This window comes from Curcuma longa, chromosome 8 (assembly GCF_044706935.1).
Source record: "Curcuma longa cultivar G26 ecotype Majalengka, Jawa Barat chromosome 8, ITB_CL_G26_1.1, whole genome shotgun sequence".
Lineage (NCBI taxonomy): Eukaryota > Viridiplantae > Streptophyta > Magnoliopsida > Zingiberales > Zingiberaceae > Curcuma > Curcuma longa.
In genome coordinates, this window is record NC_133868.1 from 8842396 (window position 1) to 8865399 (window position 23004).

General features: G+C 34.8%; 3 protein-coding genes across 4 annotated transcripts; 1 reads left to right on the forward strand and 2 right to left on the reverse strand.

Moving 5' to 3' along the window:
• Nucleotides 1–722: 722 nt before the first annotated feature.
• On the reverse strand, nt 723–14600 carry LOC141833319 (uncharacterized). Its single transcript, XM_074720731.1, has 17 exons — nt 14270–14600; nt 13337–13390; nt 12928–13029; nt 11100–11211; nt 8053–8098; nt 7730–7801; nt 6391–6453; nt 6153–6307; nt 6011–6075; nt 4158–4308; nt 3333–3438; nt 3111–3246; nt 1869–1933; nt 1580–1765; nt 1430–1502; nt 1272–1349; nt 723–1091 (listed from the first exon to the last, which is right to left on the reverse strand). Exons 1-16 carry the CDS (start codon nt 14427–14429, stop codon nt 1285–1287), a joined length of 1611 nt encoding a protein of 536 aa, XP_074576832.1. The 5' UTR covers nt 14430–14600; the 3' UTR covers nt 723–1091; nt 1272–1284.
• A 599-nt stretch (nt 14601–15199) lies between these two features.
• On the reverse strand, nt 15200–18346 carry LOC141833196 (small ribosomal subunit protein uS3x-like). The gene is made up of 6 exons (XM_074720581.1): nt 18248–18346; nt 18010–18157; nt 17753–17924; nt 15833–15887; nt 15634–15765; nt 15200–15521 (listed from the first exon to the last, which is right to left on the reverse strand). Exons 1-6 carry the CDS (start codon nt 18275–18277, stop codon nt 15357–15359), a joined length of 702 nt encoding a protein of 233 aa, XP_074576682.1. The 5' UTR covers nt 18278–18346; the 3' UTR covers nt 15200–15356.
• A 431-nt stretch (nt 18347–18777) lies between these two features.
• Nucleotides 18778–22555, forward strand: LOC141834094 (protein trichome birefringence-like 14). Of its 2 annotated transcripts, XM_074721543.1 has the most exons (7): nt 18778–18903; nt 19048–19128; nt 19225–19319; nt 20413–20622; nt 20721–20909; nt 21047–21242; nt 21385–22555. In XM_074721543.1, exons 4-7 carry the CDS (start codon nt 20475–20477, stop codon nt 22214–22216), a joined length of 1365 nt encoding a protein of 454 aa, XP_074577644.1. In that variant the 5' UTR covers nt 18778–18903; nt 19048–19128; nt 19225–19319; nt 20413–20474; the 3' UTR covers nt 22217–22555. The 2 variants fall into 2 exon arrangements, with proteins under 2 accessions (XP_074577644.1, XP_074577643.1); XM_074721542.1 differs by lacking the exons at nt 19048–19128; nt 19225–19319.
• The last annotated feature ends 449 nt before the right edge of the window (nt 22556–23004 follow it).

The window sequence follows — 23004 nt, forward strand, 5'->3', positions numbered from 1 at the left end:
TGTGGTTCATCAGAAGACTGTAGAGGAAAATGAGCTGACTCTGTAGTGTAACAGAGGAAATGAATAAGATTTCTGCTACTGGTTCTCCCAGGCTCTTTGAACCTCAAAGCCAAGATCAAGCAGTATATTTAGCAAAGAATAAGATTAAAAATAATTAAAACATTGATAAACATATATATATATATATACGAAATTATCAAGCAAACATAACCATCAATTTTTCTTTAATCAACTGCAATAAAAAGGTAAAATTTGTTATCCAACAGTTTCATACATTCGATCCCATAATCATCTATTAAAAAGTAAATCAAGAAATTATAATTGACCACTATAAGAGAAGATATTGTCTCAATTTTATCAAAATTCAACCCTTGCCCACTGCAACACGTCTATCCATAATAACCAACTCAATACAAGAACTCTTTTAACCAACTAACAATACAAGATGATATGACCGGTTAGATAAGAAGACAAATTTGCAGGGTACATCACTTACTGAGATGAAAAGGTATGCATAAAGGATGATAGCCGCATTTAATACTTATGAATTAAAGGTTAATGAGGTAAATTTGCTTAACCAAATTTGGCCGACTGACCCCTCTGGTATGCTTTCACATTTTCCAACGAGTGAAAATTCCTTCGATGGAGAACAGAACACCAATGCTGCAATGCATTTCACAAGTTTCGGATGCAAACATCTCAAAAATAAATAGGCCAAAAAATAATCAAATACTAAGTTATACTTCCATTATCCTGGACAAAGTTTAGTTACATGAAACTATTTCATCAATAACTACGATGCAGCAAAACAAATGTTGATGTAAAATAACAAAAAGAAAAAGAAAAAAAAAACAATGCTCCATGGACATGAATGCCATGTCTTCCAGAAGACCTGATGGCCCTTGATTCATCTGCTGCATACACCGACTGTTTACGATAATTGGGAACTCTTATTTCATCTGTTGTCACTCGGATGTAGTCACCTTGTTCATGAATTGAAAGTGGTGTTTGGTCTCAAGTCTATTGGTAAGGAGCAAAACTCCTTTCTTGTGAAACTATACCGCTTCCAACTCTTCTTGCCATGTAACAATCTGAAATTTGATATGCTGAGATATAACTATATGAATGAACTACTGTATAGCAAAAAAGATTCCAACTGAAAGAACAGAAGGCACAGGTGAAAAGATAACTTCATAAATAAACTACTCGTTGTATAGCAAAAAAGATTCCAAATGAATGAACAGAGGGCACAGGGGAAAAGGACGTGTTACTGGTTATCATCAACTATGCAAATGTGGGGCTTCCTGCTGGTGGAAGGGCAACAACTTTCCCAACTGCTACTGTTTTTCCTGTGAAATTGGACTATTAATTTAATTCTCTTACAACTGAAGGATCTTATTTATTTATAAAGTGAACTTCTGGATGTTACCTTCAGTACGAAGCGTGAACCTCCCAAGTTGAGCAAAATCAGAAAAGTTTTCAATACATATTAAGTTGGTAACCTAGAAGCACATGAAGTTAATATCCAAAACATGCACAAACATCCCCTCATAATTTGATTTATGAAATATAGAAAGACCTGAATGCAGCAGACAACAGCAGCACCATTCTTAACAAAAAGTGGCTTCCTCTTGGCCTTCTTCTTTCTAGTATCTGCATCTTTCTTTTTCTTTGTATCAATTTCCTCGAGAAGTTCTACAACCTCACACTCCTCCACAATTGAATGAATGTGCAACACTGCCTTGTATCCAGCAGTAAAAATTGCCTGAAATAGTAATAGAACGTTTGAGGAAACATATCTGAGAACTAGTGTCATTTGTTATCACTATCAAACATAATTATTAATCATAACCTGGGAGAAAACTTACATTGTCAAGCAACTCAAGAATCTGCAACTGAGCATTAAATTCAGAGACAGCACCTATTGGTTTTGCTGCATGAATAAATAGTTTGTCATCACTTGTGTCAGAAAAAAACATTGGGATTGATGATTATGAGAATCTGTCTAAAGAAAGAATAAATGATAACATGATGCTGTTGAAAATATGCAATCTATCATCCTTAATATTGGTTTCCTCAATAATGGTTCCCGCAAAACAAATTAAGTTGCAAGTTAATACTAATACAGTCTCTGTTTCTTTTCAGAACCAATATAAGAATAGACTTGGAAGTCAACAAAAGGTTTCAGAAGTACTGGGTTTTCAACATAACAGAAATTATACATAGGAATAAAAATAACAGAAAAGGCCCTATATTTCCCAACAATTTTCATATTGACTATCAAGACTATATCCCACCAGTGACTTCTAGATGAGACTATATGACCCATATAATTGTTCCTTAGTAATCCCAGGTCACTAGATTTTGGATTGCTTCTCTGCAACTCATAAGAAAGGAAGCCCAACCTTTCCATAAAGTATTATTAGAATGATAAAGAAAACTTGTATAACAAACCATTAAACATTAGGCATAAGTCTTGACTTGTTTACTTAAGCTAAAGTTATATCTACACTAGTAGATGGGGACTTCTATGTGTTACCTTGATTCTTTATGCATCTACATGAATTTGAAAACGCTGGAACTACAGGATAGTTATATTAAGCCATAATTTTAAAGAAAACATTAACAAATAGTTATATTAAGCCCTAATCAATACAATTACATAACAACATTACAACTTTGCCATTGCAATGAGGGAGTTAGTGATTTTAATTGAGGTTCTAGCTAGACGATAAACACAACTTTTAGACTTGCTATGTTTCATGCATAATCTGTTGATTTTTCTATCTTAGAACATCGAAGAAGTTTATGTTGGGTCAGTTAAACAATCTGACCAGAGGTTTTTATGACCTTGAGTTTAACAATTAATTAATCTTTTCCTGTATATAAATGAAAGGAGAAAAAAAAGGAAAGTCAAAATGGATGCATATTCTTCAAGGCTATACACCATGAAAATTTCTTATATGTGCAATAATGCAAGCTTTGACACCTTACAAATCCGATCTTTGTATTTTTCATTACTGGTATCACTGATTTAGTATACCAAGCACACAATTAAATTTTAATAACAAATGGAGAAAGATAATTTTCTAGCATATAGAATTACATACCAACACTCGAAAGAACAAAACCAGCTAAAATATCCTCTTCTTCAACACCTGCCAATTTCACTCTGACATTCTCACCAGGCCCAGCTCTTCTGACTTTATTTTCATCACAGATTATAGAAAGTACTTTAACACTAGCCTGTTGAGGATCAACCAGATCATGGTATCAATTCAGTTTAAGTAGTTTTAGAAACAAAAGCAGATTGCTAAAAAGGAAATGCATACTTTATTTGGCATTACTAACAAGTTGTCTCCTTCACTGATGCTTCCTGACTCAATTTTCCCCATCACTACAGTTCCCATGTCTTTGTACTTGTCAATAATTGGCATTCTGTATATACAGTATTGTATAAATGAAAAAAGAAGCCAGATTTTCTAGGAGAAAAAACGACATGGACCTTATGCAGAAGACAGTAAAATCTTTTGGAGCCATATAAAAAGAAAGTGGAAGACATCTAAAGCAAGAAGGCTGATGTTGCAACCAAATAAAGGTTGTAAAATTGACATTTTCACCATTAGAAAGATTCTGCCCACAGTTCATCAACTATGATCATAGACTTATTACATCCTACAGCTTAAATAATTTACTAGAACCATACACACACTCTTCCGAGTATTCTCCATATTAAAACTAATTAGAAAGAAAGGTAATTTAAATAGTACATATATCTGTCAGGTATATATGGACAATGAAAGCAAAATAATCTTGATAGTCTTTTCAGATTCCCAATCTTGACTGTGGACAATTGCTTGGATCTGAATAATTTATCGAGTTAAATGTTGAGTATATGAAAACTTGAATTAACTAATCACTTAAGTCTCTTAAATGAGTCCCAATGAACAGAGCAAATACCAGTATCAGGGTAGCATACTGAGGTGAATCAGTCAGTATATGATGAAAACACTTAATAACTGGAATGTAAATCTATTTGTTGGTAGGATGGGCGTAGGTCCAAGCTTCACTTGATTCCATGAAATCTACAATCTACTTTATTAGATATTGTATAGAAATAGCTAAATGTAAGAGGTGAAAATAAAGTAGCATCGTACCTAACAGGACCATTAGGATCGCGTGAAGGAACTTCAATGGAATCAAGTACTTCAAAGAGGCAAGGTCCAGACCACCAATCACAAATGCATTTCTCCATTCTGGTTTTCATGTTTGCACCAAGCAAAGCAGAGATAGGAAGAAACTGAACATCTGGAATGGGTTCATCAGGAAAAGGAAGCTTATGTTAAAAGGCTATAGTAACATCTGGTGGAGGAATATCAAAATAAAACAAATCACAACAACTACTATGTCAGATCACCGTGTTCTACCATAGGAGTATTTCAGATGGTAGCAGTAATTCTAAAAGTAGGGTCAAAAAAGAAAAACAACTAAAAACAAGATAGACTAGATAAGTCTTCCCTTCTTTTTCACACAGGACAATTACACATTAATTTACACAAGGCGGACTAGCTAAGAGTTTCAACCATGGATGCCTAGCATAAAACCAGTGCCATTAACACCATGTTGGCATTGGGCTTAAATCAACAATTTGATTGTGTTATAGCTATGATGAGTATTTTTTGCACACATCACAAGTTCCCCATTTAAAACTGAGAAAGGTCAGGCAATTCATATCAAGCCAATGCTGCCATCACCATGTTGGCAATAGGCGCTCAAGTCAACAGGTTGATTGAGGTGGCTGTGATAAATATTTTTTGCACATATCACAAGTTTCCCATTTCAAACAAAGAAGTCAAGCAATTCTATCATAATTAATTACAAACAAACATCCACTAAACCCAAATATAACTCCTGCCTAGAACAATTTCCAGTGAAATATATAAAAGAATGAAATCTTTGTGAGCAAAAGATAAAAAAAATATAACTAGAAAAAAATATACCTCTAAAGTACATGCCAAGCGATTTAAAAAATGCAGTCCTAAACAGTAATAATTTAATCCCCCATTCTTTTGTATAGCAAAACAAACAGCTCTCTTCCAATCAATGCCATGAATTGAACAAGTACCCCTTTCGTGAACCAGATAAGGATGCCATAACTAAGTCAGGATCTGAGGATCTCCATAGGACAAATGAGCGAATATATAAGCAATCAAATCCAAACTAGCATTGTAATTATTAATATAAATTTACTTCTGCCCTCTGAAAAGGTTCCAAGCATACTGGAGGATGCATCAGCAGGTGCGAGAAGGATTTTTATTTGTAATCTTTTTTTAAGGAGAAAAATTAATTTTTGTGCTGATGTTAATTCCCCTTACCAATCGTAGGTATCAGTTGGATTAAAATCTGCTCTGTGATGCTCAAAATATTCTTGGACACACATAGACTAGGAATGGTATTAAAACGGCTGAACCTAGTTAAAAGTGGACAAACAAGAACTAGTAGCACACAGGAAAAGTTTGGCTTGGCATTGAAAAGGCAGGAAAGCGGACAAAACTGGGGAACGATAGAAGGCGGCCTCAATAGTATGTGGTAAGAATATCCACCTCCTCCTCTTCTTTTGCTCATCCACCTGTTGAACTTAATAAGCAAATCCATTATATCCTATACCCATTAACCTCAATCCTCTTAATTCAACTGCTTCCTCCAATCATGTCCACCAACGTTGTTTTCTTAATCTTCCTCTTCATGCACTAGATCAGCTCAGCTATTCTCTGTGAACAGTCCAAGAGGAATCATACCAAAATAGATACTTCAAATCTTGATATCAATATTTCTACCAAATTACCAATCCCAGATTTTAAACCTTTCTGAAAAGGTTTCCATACATAGAAATAAAGGAAGAAAAGAATCTATGCAGGCTCAACAAAGACAATAATATTCATGACAACAATCTTGAAAAAAAAAACATATTTTAAAAAAAATGTAGAAATTAAAAATTAGGCTTGTTTACCTTTCTTTACATTGTAACCAGAGGATTTGAGAAAAGGCACCATCTTGGACTCTATTTCATCAAACCTAAATAACAAAGAAGCTAAATCATGAACGTGGCAAAGTGGATTAGATTTCTATTAAAAAAAAATAACTGTCTGAACCTTGCTTTGGACCATTTCACAGTTGGATCATCCATTTTGTTGACAACGACAACTAATTTAGAAACACCTAATGTCTTTGCAAGCTGGACATGCTCACGAGTTTGTCCTCCTTTCTCGTACCCAGTTTCAAATTCACCTTTCCGAGCAGATATTACCTATCACCAAGCAGAATACAGTGTGATTAATGAACAGTGGAATATATCAAATCTTAGACGAACTTGGTCGACTGAAAAGGTACCAAAACGCCGATGTCTGCTTGAGATGCACCACTTATCATGTTAGGAACATAACTTTTATGGCCCTGCATGTAAGGAAAATAAACTTATAGACTTGGCAATAATCAGTAATTTAAGCTGAGGAAAAAACACAGCTCCTGAGGATCTTTTGAAGTGCTAAAAATTAGAGCCAATGAAAAATAAAAGATTTAGCATTTAAACTTAAAAAGGATAAAAAAAAACACATTGTTGACAGACCGGACATAGAAAAAGCAGTTAGGCCTTTACTTCAAAGAACAACCAAAGTTCTCATTAGAAGAACAATGGAGCTATAACAGGTGGGTGGGGGGGGGGGGGTGGGAAATGTCACTAAAGCTGTCAACTTCGGCCTGCAGCTTTGCTGCTGTTTTAGAAAAAGCATAAGCTTAAGAAACTAGGATGATAGAAATGATGGAGTCAAAGAGAAAAATAAATTCAGATACTGAAGTTCCTAATTCCTACAAGAAAAAATATATATATCAAACTAGATACAATGTCTCATTTATCAGCCAAAAATTCCTACATAAATACACTTAGAAATTAAGATCAGAGCTGCATGATGATTTTCAATTTAAGTTTCATCCAACAAGTTCATACAGAACTTCAAAGTTCAAACTGTTGGTTCTTGAGGCTTAATGGATCATAATTTACTTTCATTTTTCCTCTTGGTTCGTATTAAGAAAGACATCATCCATTTTTTTTATTGATCCTTTTCAATTGAAATGTATATATACATGTGTCTATGGGATATAGTGAATGGAAAAATTATGCAAAATCTCTACACATCCTCTTAAAAGGAGAATAATAGTAGCCAATAAAACTTTAAAGAATCTAACATGAAGTAATTAAGTTTACAGTTGAGCGCAATCTGGTGGTTGTAGCATAACTTTGCCAAACAAGTAGTGTGTACTCTCAAACACCATCTAATGCGCTAGCCGCATACTGCACAAATTTTTAGCCCACTATTCTTTTACAATAAAAAGAATCAAGAAAATGGCAAGACATAAAATAACTAAAGCCTTCAACCTAAAATTTTCATTACTGCAATCTAACTGTTGTTCAAAACTTTGGCATGGCAATGCTCTATTGATGAAATTACATGCATAATTTATTTTGAGAAAAAGGTTATTAACTGTTCACATAAGAGATCTATAGTTCATAAACTCTGTTTGTCCCAATCCAATCCAATATTGAAGAGTCAAAACAATAGAATTATAGCACATAAAAAAGTTGAGCCACCAAACATGCACATATGAAACTAGTTGCTAAATAGCTATTAATGTCAAGAACTTATACGAGGAAAGAGGTGAAATTTTAAGTTACCGGTGCATCCAAAATTGTAAACCTTGTATTCTCTGTTTCAAAATGCGCTCTACCAACCTCGACAGTTATTCCCTAGGAGACACAATAACAGATGAACAAAAAAAAATGTTTCGGAATCAGACTAGTCATCTGGCACATAAAGTTATCAGCAACGAGCAACTTCTAGTGGTTCATTGCCAACCATTAAATGCACACAGTTTCCCATTTCAAAAACTGCTCAGTGAATAAAAGACAAGTAAACTTGAATCACAAAAACAAATGCTTAACCATAATCTGAAAAATGTAATAATATGAGAAAGTGTCATAACAATATAGAAACAGACCTTAACACGCTCCTCCTCATTGGTGTCCATAATATAAGCCATGTACCTAGAACACAAAGCATTCGATTAATATCTTGTAATATATGATGAGAATTTGTTCCAGTAGTGTCGGGTAGAAGATGAGAACTGTGTACGAAATTCATATAAATGAATGGAAAAAGTGAATAAGCTAAAATTTTACAAAGATAAAAGATGATAATATATTGAGCTACAAGCTTCATATGACCTGGGGTCCAATTGACAATGACAAATCATTATTTTGTCTCCCACTCTTAGAATTAATATAGTTTGTTCACCATCAATTGAACTCACATGAAGCCATGCATCAGTCTAATGCAGTCTAACTCACATATCATAACAGAAAAAAAAATTGTAAAAAATTAATATGAATATGCGAGGGTTCTTAGCTTTAACAACTTCATAGTGCATTTAAAGGCCAATAAGTTTGTACATTCATAGAATCAAAAAATCTCAAATGTGCAAGAAGGTTTAGTTAAGACTGCAAAACATAAATTACCAAACATGATTTTCAATTTCCTTTCATGTAGACCTTAAAAGCATGGCTTCTTAGGTAGCAACTTCATAGTGAATTAAAAGGTCAATAAGGTATACATTCGTAGAAATCAAATAATCTCAAAGGTGCAAGAAGGTTTAGTTAAGACTACAAAACATAAATTACCCAACAAAATTTTCAATGCCCTCTCAAGAAGACCAACAACATGCTTGGTTCATGTTTCATACTTCATGAATTCTAACAGAATAGTAAATCCTCAGTTGGGTTAAAAAATGAACCTCAAAATACTAGTTTTGATAGAATTGTTATTCCTTCTTAATTCTTCTTAATTATTCCTTTTATCAATCCCAAGAATTATTCCAATATTTTAGAAGGTCAGGTCTTGTGGAAATTCTTCCTTGACTACTTCTTACAGAACCCCAACCCATCCCATAAGCCAAATTAAGAAATACATATTCATACACTAATTCCATTTCCCAACAGTAACTACTTTATTCCTGGTCAATTTCATTCCATAAACTAAGCATATGATTGTGCTCTAGACAGAACAGAAACAGAAGCATACTTCTGACCACAGCAAAATGAAATCAAATAGGATATACAACAACAACAAATGCATGAGTCACAACTATTGGAGTTAGCTATATGAATTTTATTGATAAAATCAAATAGAATATACAACAACAAAAAGTCACGAGTTGAACAATTAGGGGTAAACTACATGTATCTTATGCTATAATTGAAAACACTTTTAATGTTTGAATAAAATCTTCTCAATCAAAACAAATTAGAAAAGATTCAATTAGATATGCATTATAAATCCACTTAGTCAATCAAACTAATAGAATAATAAAATAAATTTATAAATGAAGATTATGTACAGAAAAGGATAAAATAAATAAAATTTGTATGAAGTCCCAGAAAACCTTATCAGTAAAGATTTTATAAAAGCGCAAATGACCTGAAAATTGAATTAACAGAAATAAAGAAGTAGCACATTAGATATGGCTATCAAAGCTTCAGTTCAAGATTATTAAAAATTTCTATCAACAGAATAAACAGGAACATGGCTATCTACCAGGAAAGTTAAAAGGCATACCAAATCTATAGTACAGTGCACATCAGATAGTGCATTGAGCAACAAACAGGGAAGTTTGTATCAAATCATGATCATTGAGGTACACAGTAAAATCATATTAGCAACTATCTTGCTGAACAGCTACTAAAAAGGACATGGCTGATTTTACATCTAGCCCAATCAATCATTATGCAGTCAGTCCAAATATGCATTTAGATAAAAGGTTATATGGGTTACATGCAAATTCCCAGTCTGCATGTTGGGTTAAACAAAACTCTAATCTTCAACAAGTAAGATTGATCTTGCATGTTTATTGGGTTAAACAAAACATAATTGACATATATCACAGGTGTTTGCATACATATGTAGACAATCTCACAATACAGAAGGGGTGGAAACCCAAATACTGTATTAAATTTAACGAATGAAACAACAACAGGGAACTCTTTTATAGACCCTATAATAATTCATCCTAACAAGACTGTTTGTAAATTACTAAATTTGCAAGAATTAGTAAAAGATAAAATAATATTAAAAAGTCTTCTATAAATCCAGAATTTTGTACAAATAGCTGGATGTGAAGGAGGATAATCTAATTTGTTGCAGTGGATAGCAAATATAAAGAATTAATAAGTTGAATAAGAAGATATCCTTTACCTACAAAAGACAAAATGTTCAAACAAATGTTTGTTTTATAGTCTCAAGCAAAAAGAGGTCACACCTGAATAAGAATTATGTGTATTATAATTGCACACTTTTGAAAGATAATAAGACATCTCATCATGGGGATCCATAAAGAAGACAAAAACTACACATAAATTTTTCACTTTTGAAATTTTTTGTATAATAAACACTGCATATTTTGCCCTGGAAACTCAGACCATTTTTGCATTTTACCATTCATAATGTGGTATGGGTAACCTTTTTTTAGTTGATTATTTACATTGATTGAGTTCTCAACACATAATTATTGTATAATTAGAGCTAAAAAATGATTATGAAAACAAACACATCTAGGTTGCATTCAATGGCCCAACCAATGCCCACATGTTCTATTTAGAATTTTCAACTAAAGCAACCAATCAAGACCAACTAAACGTATATTTAATTCTGTTTGGCACTGACTCGATGATATATGCCAAATAGACTATAATTGAGTGACCCTACACCAACTAGGTCAGGCGCTTGGTGAGTTGAGTTATTTGTAAGTATTGGAAAACTGATTTGAAATTACTGCCAAAGTAGCAGTAGAATATCAAAACAATTTCATAGAACTTCAAGAAACTACAACATAAAACTTAGAGCATTACCTTAGACATGATTAATATACATACATCATACCACTGCAGTAATTCTTCTACTGTATTTATATTGAAGATGTAACTACTTCTGTACGATAACAGTATCTGAAAAATGAGTAGCAAAAGATGATTTTGAAGAGAGTCATTCCCATACCAACTCTCTCGACTTTTATCTTTGGCCTCCTTTTCATACTTCTGCATTGTTCGGTCGTCAACTTGACCACTAAGTAAAAGTATTTGACCACCAGCTGTTGACTTACCAGCATCTGAATGCATTCATAAAGAATTTGGGGGGAAAACAACATAAATAATTAGCATGCTTATCAAATCAGAGATGTTAATTAAAATATATCAATTCTCTTTACAAAGATTGAAAATTCTGCATCAGTTCCCACCTCAAGGGAAATAGAAAATATAATTATAAGTCAAGTCAAATAGAGCTGTCCAAAAATAAAATAGACCAAAACATAATGCAAGAAAAATCTTCCTATTAATCATTCCAAGTCAAATCTAAGAAAACAAAGTTTTCAGGTCAACAATCCAGATCCACAAACCAATATCCTGGTGGTTATCTTTCTTACGGTCAGTAAACAAACAATTCATTTACAAAGATTCAGCATTTATTTCCACCTCATAAAAATAAAAGGAAAATAGGTAATGACACAACTCAAATAGAATTGCCAATGTGGAGACCAATAAATTTGTTTCTATTTATAGATTTTATCATATTTTTGAATTATTATTGATTGGATTAATTTGTTAGAAAAAATGAGTTTGAGACTTAATTGTGACGTGAAATTAATTGGCAAAAGAGAAATTCCTAATTTTAATTATTCATTATTTGATTTAGATTTGGCGAGAGAGCCCACTTAAATTTGAGGAATCTAGATGAGGAATTCAAGTGGTGTAATTATGAAAATCGATAAATCATGGTCCACGTGAGAGATTGAGTTGGGTTTTGAGCTTTGGTTAAGCCAATGAATTGGAGGTTGACTGCAGCTAAAAATTCGCTTACTGGAAATATCCACTTATGAAGGTTTTGAGGGATGTGAAGACATGAGAGTGCAAGCGAGCACTAGAGTGAGGGAGAGAGGTATTGGCAAAAGAAGGTTGTGGCAAGGAGAGGAGTTCGATCTTGTGGCCTTCAAGACGTTGGTAGCAAGGAAGAATATCAAAGGAAGGAGGGTTGTACTACAAGCAGAACTTTAAATACTTTACCTTGAATACATCATGGTTTCCTTTTGAGCTTGATTTATTTGTCTGAATTGCCTCTGTTCAATTTGAGTATTGATTCATGCATGTTTAGATATGATTATCTTTAGCTTCGGATGTTGGCATGCTCCAACTTTTTATGACAGTTTTTTTTTTTGAAAAGGAAGTCTCAAGACAACTTACCACTTGATTAGATGAGTTGGAGCACAACAACATATTATAATTCAAATGTAAGAGGTACATAGAGTACCTTATAGAATATATCAATACATGACATCAAATGAAATATCACATGTAGAACAATAATAATATTCTATCTTTTTCTAACAAATCCATCTACATTAATGCTATTTCTTCTCAAGTCCCTGATTATGGTAAATACTATCTTGTTTCACTTTGATAGATTTCAGGAAAGTATATTCCTAGTTTTGATTGTATAGGTTAAATTAATAACTAGTGTCACAATAAAACTTGCAAGCATCCAATCCAAAAAATGCTGTAAACAAATGAATCTCAATATGTTTGTGAATGGCATCTAAACTAATTAGTCAAAACAAAGTACCTAATGGCAAATCAAAAAATTGAACCTGTAAGATAAGTTTAAAATTTCTCAAACACAGTAAAGATAGTTTTTAACTGCATAAGCAAATGTATTCTGGAGAGAATTTATTTGCATAAAAAAATGCAGATCTAATCGAAAGGATCATCATAATTTTAATGTATCTTAGACTCAACAGAAAAGAGGATTAATATTATTTAAGCTGACGTACCAACATGACCAATGAAGACAACATTTAAGTGTCTCTTTTTGTTTTCTTCTTTGTCATCATGCTCTTCAGCATTCTCATCTGTAATTGCCTTCTTATCTTTCACTGCCATTCAGGAAAAAACAAGCATGGGAGTCAAAATAAAGAGTACAATAAAATGGTTCCATCATCAAGGTGTAATGAAGCTAAGACTAAAAGTTGATTGAGTAAAGCATAAGAGAAAATTTTTTCTAAAAAGTAAGGGTCAAGTTAATCTGAAGCAAAATTCACCTTCACTATACATCACTATGACAATGAACTTATACAAGAGAAATAATTTTCATTGATAAATTTGTGATCTTCTTTGTAGTTCATCTATTATGCAGACTAAGATCTATGCAATAAGACTCAGATGGATCACAAAATACTTTACCTCCTGTTTCCAGCTGTAATGACTGAAGGTCAGACTGAATATCTGCTATTGTATCTACAAAAAGAAAAATATCTGACATCAAAAAATGCACAGAGGCAAAGTACATTAATGCCCCAAAGACTCGAAAGTCAAAACAAAACTGTCATATACTCTGCAACGTGAAAAGTGGATGAAAGAAAAGATCTGAACCATTTCTTGTAGATTTATGATGAAGATTAGATCCCAGCCAAAAACTGACTCAATCCAAATTACAAAAAGCATACACAAACAATCACGCTATGTCATTGAAAGTCCATTTAACATCAATTTACACTAGATAGATTTTCAGCGAACTCAATCTATTTACAATTACTACAACAGCAAATAGATTTCATTATCTACTTAAATTAAAACAAACAATAGCCTATGAACCACAGATTCTTAAATGCTCTACATGCACAAATATTCAAATTAAATTGTGACACCTCAATTTAATTCCACAAGGGGACTTGAGAGGTAATGAAGAGTATAAAATCAGGTAAGTGAAACCACTACCAATTATGCTTAAACATTTCCCTCAGTAGTACCTAACTTAACATGTAAGAATTCTCAAACTAGTTTGTTCTCAATATTTTTATTTCTTTATTCTTTTCATCTTATTTCCCATAATTTTCATCTCCATGGTTTATAATAATTGCATCAGTTACGAACTAAATAAATACAAACCTTCCAGCGTGGATTTCAACACACTGTTGCGGGGACAATGTTATAAAACGACCCATCTTTATATGCAAAACAATTAATTCCTGTATCATAACATATTTCAGATTTTTTTTTTTTTTTTTGCAACAATAAGCGAGAAACCAAATCATCGTCTGGAAGCCGTGTCAGATCCACTTTACTGACGAACTTGAAGTAGGACTTGGGATTAGCATATAGAGCAAAAGAAGGTACCTTCGGGATGAGGATCCGCCAGGTCAGTGACGGCAGCTGAGGGCTGAGGGTGGTCCTCCGCCATAGGATCATCGTCCTCCTTGCTCCAATCGTCGGTAACACCGTCTTCGACTACGGAAGGCGGGTGCGGAAGGGCCTCCGCCGGCGATTCGTGCTCCATCCCCTTGAAGGTAACTTCTCCGCCTGCGCCGCCTCGACCCCTAGCCAGGGCTCTTGCTAACGGGGGCGGTGGAGGAGGGACTGAAAACGTGAAAACGGCGGCGCTGGAGTAGGATAATAAACAAAGGAACGCTTAGGAGTTGGCACCGAAGCAAAAGAATGATCGTTTCTATAGAATAAATACTAGAAACTGTAAACACTAAAGAAGATAGACAATGTGTTTATGAAACAAAAATACAAAATACAAGGATGGAAAGAAAAGAATGTTCATTAAATCATTTATTTATACTCCAATTTTCACATAAAATTTTGTTTAAATGTTGGCAAAAAATCAAAATAAATTTATATATATATATATATATATATATATATATATTATTATTGGATTTTCAATAACAATAGTAGTGACTATCAAATACATATGATGCACTGAGTATTTTGTGTGTGTGTGTTCCTTTAACTAACGCCATGCATAGATTGCCATGTCGCTTCGGCACTGTCAGAAAGCACTACAAAGGTGCATTCACACGCGTCCATTGTCTCAACGAAATCACTTTAACCGAAGAGATATTGCTCCGCAATCTTTGCCCACTGTCGTCTTCTTGCTCGACAATTGAATTATGAGACTTTGTTGCTTCCAACTAGCGTTCGGTTAAGTTTTCAATGTAAAATCACTTCCCATCCACAGCTCTTAGATGACAAACTATAGAGCTTCTTACCTACAAATAGATAACCACCAACAATCCGCGCACATCCAGAGAGATACGCAAATACATAATTATCCATGAATTATGACTCATCTATACTAAGCATAACATCAGGTGCAAACTAATCTGCTTTTTAACAAGCATAACATAGATGCAGACTATTTAGCATTTCATCAAACGAAGGAAAAAAGTAGCTCTTTATGTCCCTATAATGAAGGTCGTCAAGCCACAGGTATCTCTGGAGCCAACACAAGTGAAGGCTGGACATATTCTTCTTCATCCTTCGGCGGATGAATCGTGACAAGATCTGGAAGTGGGGTAGTAGGGCCTTGCTTTCCCTTTGGATCCCAATCCAGCATGATTTTCACCTTGATTCCAAGAACACCCTAAGCAACACAATATCAACAATTAAACCCAGATGAAAAGTTTGACATAAAGAAATTTAGGAACTTTTAAAATAACCAACGATCATGGCAAAGTAGGGAGATGAAAACTTACCTGTCGCAGGAGAACATGTCTCACTGCTGAATCAATATACTCCTTGACTGGCTGCCCAGAAGAAATCATGTACCCATCCTTGAATTTCATTGATTTAGCTCGCTGCGCCCTAAGTTTTCCACTTACAATGACCTGCGAGATTGATCGTGCTATCAATTAAAATCTCCATAGAATATACAGCCTAGGAAAATTTATATACCTCACACCCCTTTGCACCACTCTCCATGACAAATCTCAAAACACCATAGCAGGCTCTGCATCAAAAGATAACAAAATAAGACACTGATGCTTTATTGCTGAAGTATATGATACACTGGTATTGGCACAAGTTAAAAGTTGAAATCCAAACAAAAACATAGGGAAGTTATGGCAATAAAAAAAACAACTGATATATTTAAAAAATAAGGTATAAAGTTATAAAAGAACTTATAGGGTCAATTTTTTAATGGGAAGCATGACATCTGTAGGGAATAAAATTAAGAGCACCATGGAGAAACAACAGGATTTTCATATCTGGTGCAGAACAATAATCAGCTAGGAATTTCTTTCATTATTGTCTCATGACCATGCAGGTGCAATTGCAACTGCATTAAATTGACTTATTTTCTTCTTTATATAACATGACGGTGAAAGGGACATTCATATGCATATAAGATGCAACAAATATCCTCTTTAATGGATGATAACAATTGGCTTACATTATGTTAGAGCAATGGCTATTTCAACATTAGCAGAAAAAATCTCAGTTAACTAGGAATATAACTAATCATCTCCATTAATTAGACAATGAGAGCAAGCTTGGAAACTAAACAAGTCAGACTAAACATGATCCAAGGGATTTGTGGAATAAAGTGTTGGGGCATATTCCAAACTTCAAGTACATAACCTATACAAGAAGCCTGACAAGCTCCTAACTCATTATATGAGCATAAGAACAAGCCACTAGACAATATAATGCCTAGCAGCAACATAAATAATGATGCTCAAGAAAAAAAAATTTGCAAAACTACAAACAAATCATGAAAACAAACATAGTCATGCTCAGAAACAATAAGAGAAACAAAATTTCATGTTGACTTGGACTACATGTTTCATTGATCAGCTGTCCAACAAAAGTGGGGGATACCAAAAACTACAGATTAATTGTGTGTGTGTGTGTAAAAATATATATATATTAATCAATCCTGTATATATTAAACAATCTCCACGTGTGGATATATAGGCTGGACTGCAGTAGTACAGGCAAAACAATTGGAATTAACTGGAGGATATATATTTTGAATATCAAAACCAGTGAGATTATCACAGAAGAAAAGAAAAGGTCAAGTGTTATTATAATAGCTTCTTTCAAATTTGATTGGATGACCACCTGTCCCAAAAGCTTAAGCAGTTAGGAATATTCATATTTTTATATACTTTCACCATCAGGTTTAAATTAACAATCTTAATTGAACAGGGGGTTAAAAAAATAACCATGCTTGAAAAAGAAATAATTGTACTCTCACCAATCATGTAAGATCCATTTCCTACACAAGTTGGAAGATTAACCCACTTCCTTGGCCTACGACAAGGAGCCATCAGTGCTAACAAAGGGTACAAGCGTAGGCACACTCCATCGTGGATTTGTGGGTCAAGAACCATTGCCAAGTAAATAAACATGGCAACACATTAATCAAAAGTAACTTGAATGTATATAAAGGAGCTTCAGCCATGAGATAAAAAAAACATATGGCCCCTAATTGCTCCAAGGAATACTTGATTTTGTCATCTTCCGACACAAACATGGTAGAATGACCTATTTGCTTTATAGATGACTATAAACATGCAAGAAAGATAATTCATGGAGGCCAAAACCATTACTATTAAGAATAAGTTATAATCTTACTTATCCTGCAAAACTTGAACAAAATGGTCAACTTAATGAGGGAAAAGACACCTCACGGTACAATACCAAAAAACCATCGCCTTAATATATACCATAAAAAGAACTCACGACGTTAGAAATAATACTAAAAAAGAAAATTCAGAATATGAAACACAATAAAAATAACAGAGTTGGCATAAGAAATATAATGAATCCATTTTGCAAAATATTAAACGGTGTAGAAATGATCCAAACCTCCTAACAGCAAGTCCTCCAAGAAGCTTGTAACGGAGCGACTCAGCTTGAGCAATCGCGCAAAGCCCTCTATTGTTAACCTTCTCAGCATATAGCTCGACCCCATTCTCAGGAAATTTAAATCGTTTCTGCACAACCGAAGTCAACTCCCTAATTCTCCTACCCTTTTCACCTACACCAACCATAGAGACAGCATAAATAGCGTTAAGAAAAGAAACAACGGAAGACTAAAACTTCAAATTTGTTTCACTACCGACCAAGAACATTCTGGGTGCGGGTTGCCCGTATGATAATCTCGGTCCGCATTGGCGTGACTCTGACCTCCACGCCCGAATACCCATCCTCCGCCAGTTCTCTCGTCAGGACCTCGTTCAACTCTGCGAAGAACACCCCGTCCGCCACAAACTGCGACACGGAGACGACATTCGAAGAAAATCAGACGCGAAGAAAGAAATTATGACGAAGAGAGCGATCTCGGGCTAAAATTGTCCACACCTTTCGCTTCTTACTCATTTGGGTCGCCATGTTTGAGGGAATCGAATGGGATGACTTCCTGTTCGCTCTCCGTTCGGCGATGCAGCGTCGGCTCGACGAAAACCCTAGAATCTGAGACGAGGCACTAGATCGTGCTTTAAATAGACGATGGTAAGGGGTGACACAATGCAGGGTGAATCAACTGACTCGAATCCAATCGATTTGGCCCAGTCGACCAGTCTACTTGACCTAGCCAACTTAGATTGAATAATGCTAGATTTAATCATTTTTTAATATATTTGATGAAGAATATAAAAAAAATGTTTTAAAATGCTTTTTCACCTATTTTATTTATTGCAAACGAATGAAGAAAGGTAATACTTTCCATATTTAAATAAATTATAATTTTCTGCTATTTTATTTATGGCACTATCTCCGACACTTTATGGTTAAAAATGGAAAACACTAGGATCCAGCGGATAGCGCGTGCCCGCATAGAGAACGAAGGTCTGATGGATCAACGGTGACACCGCTTCCCCTTCTGACGGAGAACTTCACACCATTCTCATCCACTCTTTCTCCTCCTCTCCCTCTTTCTCTTTGCTCCCCGTCCGATCCATCCATCGCCGCAGCCACCGCATCCGGCAGCTGCTCAGACTAGATCCCGCCCTGCACTGGTATGGATAGATCCGCTCTCCCTCCGCATCGTTCTGTTTAGTTTTCCTCGAGAGAAATTTTGATGACTGAAACTTCCCTAATTTATTATTTGGTGGGAAATTGGTTTTGTCGTGTGCCTGATTTGACTTCTGTTGAATTACTAGGGTTCTTGAACTATATCTTCCTAGATTGCTGTCATTCCTGATTGAAGCTCAGCCGGGCGAGTCTGAGTTAATCCCTTAAAGGTTTAGTTAGACTTTTGCCCAATGAGACATGATATATGGAATTCTGACGCCTGTCGATCAGAACTAAGATATGGTTTTTCCGTTTTATTATTTCAGTCTTATGCTTGGTTCTGATGGAAATGTACAAATGAGGTGTTAAAAGTCAAGTGTGAGCGGTTTCATCATCTCCTCCTAGATTTGCTAGCTGTTATGTAATCATCCATTCTTATACTCTTTGCCCGTGTTTTACTTTGTATCATTAGTTTTAAATATTGATCTAATTACTTAGATATCCTTTTGGCGATATTTTTATCATGCAAGTTGATAGTCATTAGATTTTTCACATTCATGAATAAATGAATTCGGATGCTGAGTAGATAAGTTTCATCGAGGAACACGACTTGACCCTTTGTGCATCTCGGCTAGATGATATAAGTATATAAAAAATTTGATTTAGGTGGAGGATGGCCGACAAAGCTATATAACTGTTGGAATAGCAATGCTTGAATCATCTGGTACCCTCCAAGTTATTTTGATAGGAAAAAAGAACAACAAGAGTTAATCATGGTGAAAAATCACAAATTATTTTATTACTTGCTTTCCCTTTTAAACTTTCCACGCTTCCTAGTTAAATTCTGACTATTACCCAATTTTCATTTGAGCAAAAAACAATGTTGAAATGGATGGTTTTCATTGGTTAACTTAGAACAATAACAACAACCAAGCCTTTATCCTACTAAGTTGAGGTAGGCTATATGGATCCTCCTACATAATTGGGTTCGATCCCTTATTATATCTTCATCTATATTTAAATGAATTTTATCTTGTTTTGTTGTTGCTAATTAAATCTTCTTCAGTCTCCCTCTCCCTTGATTAATGTGTGTATTTGAGAAGGGACTCCAACAAGCACTATAGGGAAACTGATATATCTTTAATATTTACCCACTACAACCATTGCAAACCATGTTGAGGTTCGACGAGGTATTTGTCGTTTAGGAAATAATTCAAAATTTTGGGCAATGAATTCTTTATTCTCTGGTTTACTCTTTAGTTCTCAAGAAGAAAATAAGAAAGCTCATTATGGAAACTAAGAGTTGTTTAATATTCTCGTTAATATCCCCTGTTACTTGTAGAAATCCAAAGGAAATATTATTGGGACACAAAATGGATAAATTTCTTTCCCAAAAGTAGTGGTTTAAAGAGGTTTTCTGAGTAGTTTCATTATGTATACTTTATGAGGCTATTTGATTATTCAGCAAAGTCATTGTGCAAGTTTGACCTTGTCTTCATCATTTTCTTTGGCAGACACGTATGATGTGATATCCAAATTCTTATGTCAAGAGTTGATTTCATTCGTTTGTAGAGGGATGAAATTGGGAGTAAATGGACTGGTAGGTAAGCAGCTTTCACTCACTCTCATCATCATCTTCACGACACTCCTTATTTGGAAATGGGAGGGAATGCCATACCAAGATTCTTTCCACCAGCAACAGGACCTGGATTTATTTTCTCAAGGTTTACCCCATTGTTATATTTGTATGATTTGCTCTCTTTTGAATTTTTATATTCATTATTCTCATATCCTATGAGGATGAGTTTTTTCGTACTTCCAGTTGCTAAGGTAGACTATGCGAATCAGCATCCTTTAGCCGAGGAAGACTTCCCTAATGCTGAGACAACTGGCCATCATACAAGTGAAACTGTGGTTCAAGTTGTCAGTGATAATACTGTAGGTCCTACAACAGCAAGTAAACAAACAGAAGATGATAAGGGTTTTCGGTCACAGATCGTAGAAGACAAAGGTAGCTTTTTAGTTTTTTTAAGATCAACTTGTGTGCATGGAGTTAAAGAGAGATCCATTTATCATGCCTGACTAGCTTTACACATTCAAAGTTTATGAAATCAATCTTCTAAATGGTGCTCATTTCGTTTCTCTCAGTATGTAACTTTGCAAAGGGAAAATGGGTGGCCGACGAGGGAAGACCTTTGTATTCAGGTTTTGAATGTAAACAGTGGCTATCTGAGCCTTGGGCATGTAGATTGACTCAGCGTACAGATTTCTCCTATGAAAAATTCAGATGGAAACCAGAAAATTGTGATATGCCAGAGTTTGAGGGCTCCAATTTCTTAAGAAGGTGCTGTTTATTTATTTATTTGGCTTTGAATTCTTTATTTTGCTGCAACATTGATGATCTTTTCATAGGACAAAGGTTTTTCTTATTCTAAGGTATTGAGGAATTAATTCTTTGATCTTTTCATAATTTGGATGCCTTTTAGGATGCAGGACAAAACTATTGCACTTGTAGGGGATTCCTTGGGAAGACAGCAATTTCAATCGCTCATGTGTATGGTCACTGGTGGTAAAGAAAGGCCAGATGTTGAAGATGTTGGACTACAGTATGGTTTTACCATGGGCCCGAACGACAAACGACCCAATGGTTGGGCTTACTGGTTCCCAACCACAAACACTACCATCTTGTACTACTGGTCCGCGACGCTCTGTGATGTGGAACCTCTGAATGCGTCAGATCCAACCACTAGTTACGCCATGCATCTTGATCGACCAACATCATTTTTGACGCAAAATCTCCATAAATTTGATGTCCTGGTTCTTAACACTGGCCACCACTGGAACAGAGGGAAGCTTAGGGCTAATAGGTGGGAAATGTTTGTCAATGGAACACCCAACACTGACAGAAGACTTGCAGCCATGGGCAGTGCCAAAGATTTTGCAGTTCACAGGGTTGTCGAGTGGTTAGATAGCCAGCTACCGCGTCATCCAAGACTGAAAGCATTTTTCCGTTCGATATCGCCCAGGCATTTTTTTAATGGAGAGTGGAATTCTGGTGGTACTTGCGATAATACCAAACCCCTGGCCGGAGGAAATGTGGTTTCACAAGATGATGCTGCTATTGATGCTGCCGCTGTGAGTGCAGTCAATGGCACAAGTGTTGTGCTTTTGGATATCACTGGTTTATCTCAACTGAGAGATGAAAGTCATATATCCAAGTACAGTATCAAAGGCACTGAAGGTGTTCAGGATTGCTTGCATTGGTGCTTGCCTGGTATACCTGATACATGGAATGAGGTCCTAGCTGCTCAGCTTTAATGCGATCGAGAATTTCTGCCCATCAATTTTGTCTGATCTGGATATTTTCCCGGCAGGTCTTCAAGGCCAATGTTTTGCTCCAATGTTCAGTTTTACCACGCCGACTGAATCAGGTATCTGTTTGACGGGCAAGAACCTTTTCTATCATGAAAATTTTATGTATTATCTACTAAGGAAACACAGCTAAGAAGAAAAGGAGACTCTTCTCCTGGCCTGCAGATTCATAGCAGATGCATATAAATTGCACTGACGACATGAAGAACAAGTAGTGGGCTATTTATTTGCATTAAAAGGGAATTGCTTTTTAGTTTTTCATGGATAGGGCATTCTGGATCAAAATTATATGTGTCATACTCTTAAAATTTGTTTCATGTCTTATAATTATTTTTAAAAAATATAGGTTAGTAATTATGAAACTTCAACTGCTCCAGTTGTTAACATCATTATTTTCATATGCACACGCATGTGTTTGGTTTGCTTTCCACGTATCCCTGCACCAGCATTCCGAATGCATTAATTAATATGATAAAGAAATTAAAAAAATAACATTATAAATAAATAAACATGAAAATTCTTATTTAATATCATGTAAGAATAAATCTAAATATACAACATATTAATATACGATTCAAATTCATAAAACTCCCATAGTAAAATATCTCTATGAATAATGGGTAATTTAGCAACTAAATTTTAATTAAACTATTTCTTTATAAAATCAAACTTGAATTGGAGAACCGTCGGACAATTAATTGATATTCCAAATCACACATCCAACCTAAAATCCT

Bases quoted from the DNA above. Each gene is read 5' to 3' on its own strand.
- LOC141833319 (XM_074720731.1), bottom strand. From the start codon at position 14,429: ATGGAGCACGAATCGCCGGCGGAGGCCCTTCCGCACCCGCCTTCCGTA. The intron at 11,212-12,927 runs GTACGTCAGCTT...GAATGCATTCAG, and splicing joins TGTCTTCATTGGTCATGTTG to ATGCTGGTAAGTCAACAGCT. The intron at 3,439-4,157 runs GTACGATGCTAC...CTGTATATACAG, and splicing joins GATCCTAATGGTCCTGTTAG to AATGCCAATTATTGACAAGT.
- LOC141833196 (XM_074720581.1), bottom strand. From the start codon at position 18,277: ATGGCGACCCAAATGAGTAAGAAGCGAAAG. The intron at 17,925-18,009 runs GTCGGTAGTGAA...TGGTTGGTGTAG, and splicing joins CCGCACCCAGAATGTTCTTG to GTGAAAAGGGTAGGAGAATT. The intron at 15,888-17,752 runs GTTTGGATCATT...CTTTTGATGCAG, and splicing joins GGAGGACTTGCTGTTAGGAG to AGCCTGCTATGGTGTTTTGA.
- LOC141834094 (XM_074721543.1), top strand. From the start codon at position 20,475: ATGAAATTGGGAGTAAATGGACTGGTAGGTAAGCAGCTTTCACTCACT. The intron at 20,623-20,720 runs GTTTACCCCATT...TCGTACTTCCAG, and splicing joins CCTGGATTTATTTTCTCAAG to TTGCTAAGGTAGACTATGCG. The intron at 21,243-21,384 runs GTGCTGTTTATT...GATGCCTTTTAG, and splicing joins GGCTCCAATTTCTTAAGAAG to GATGCAGGACAAAACTATTG.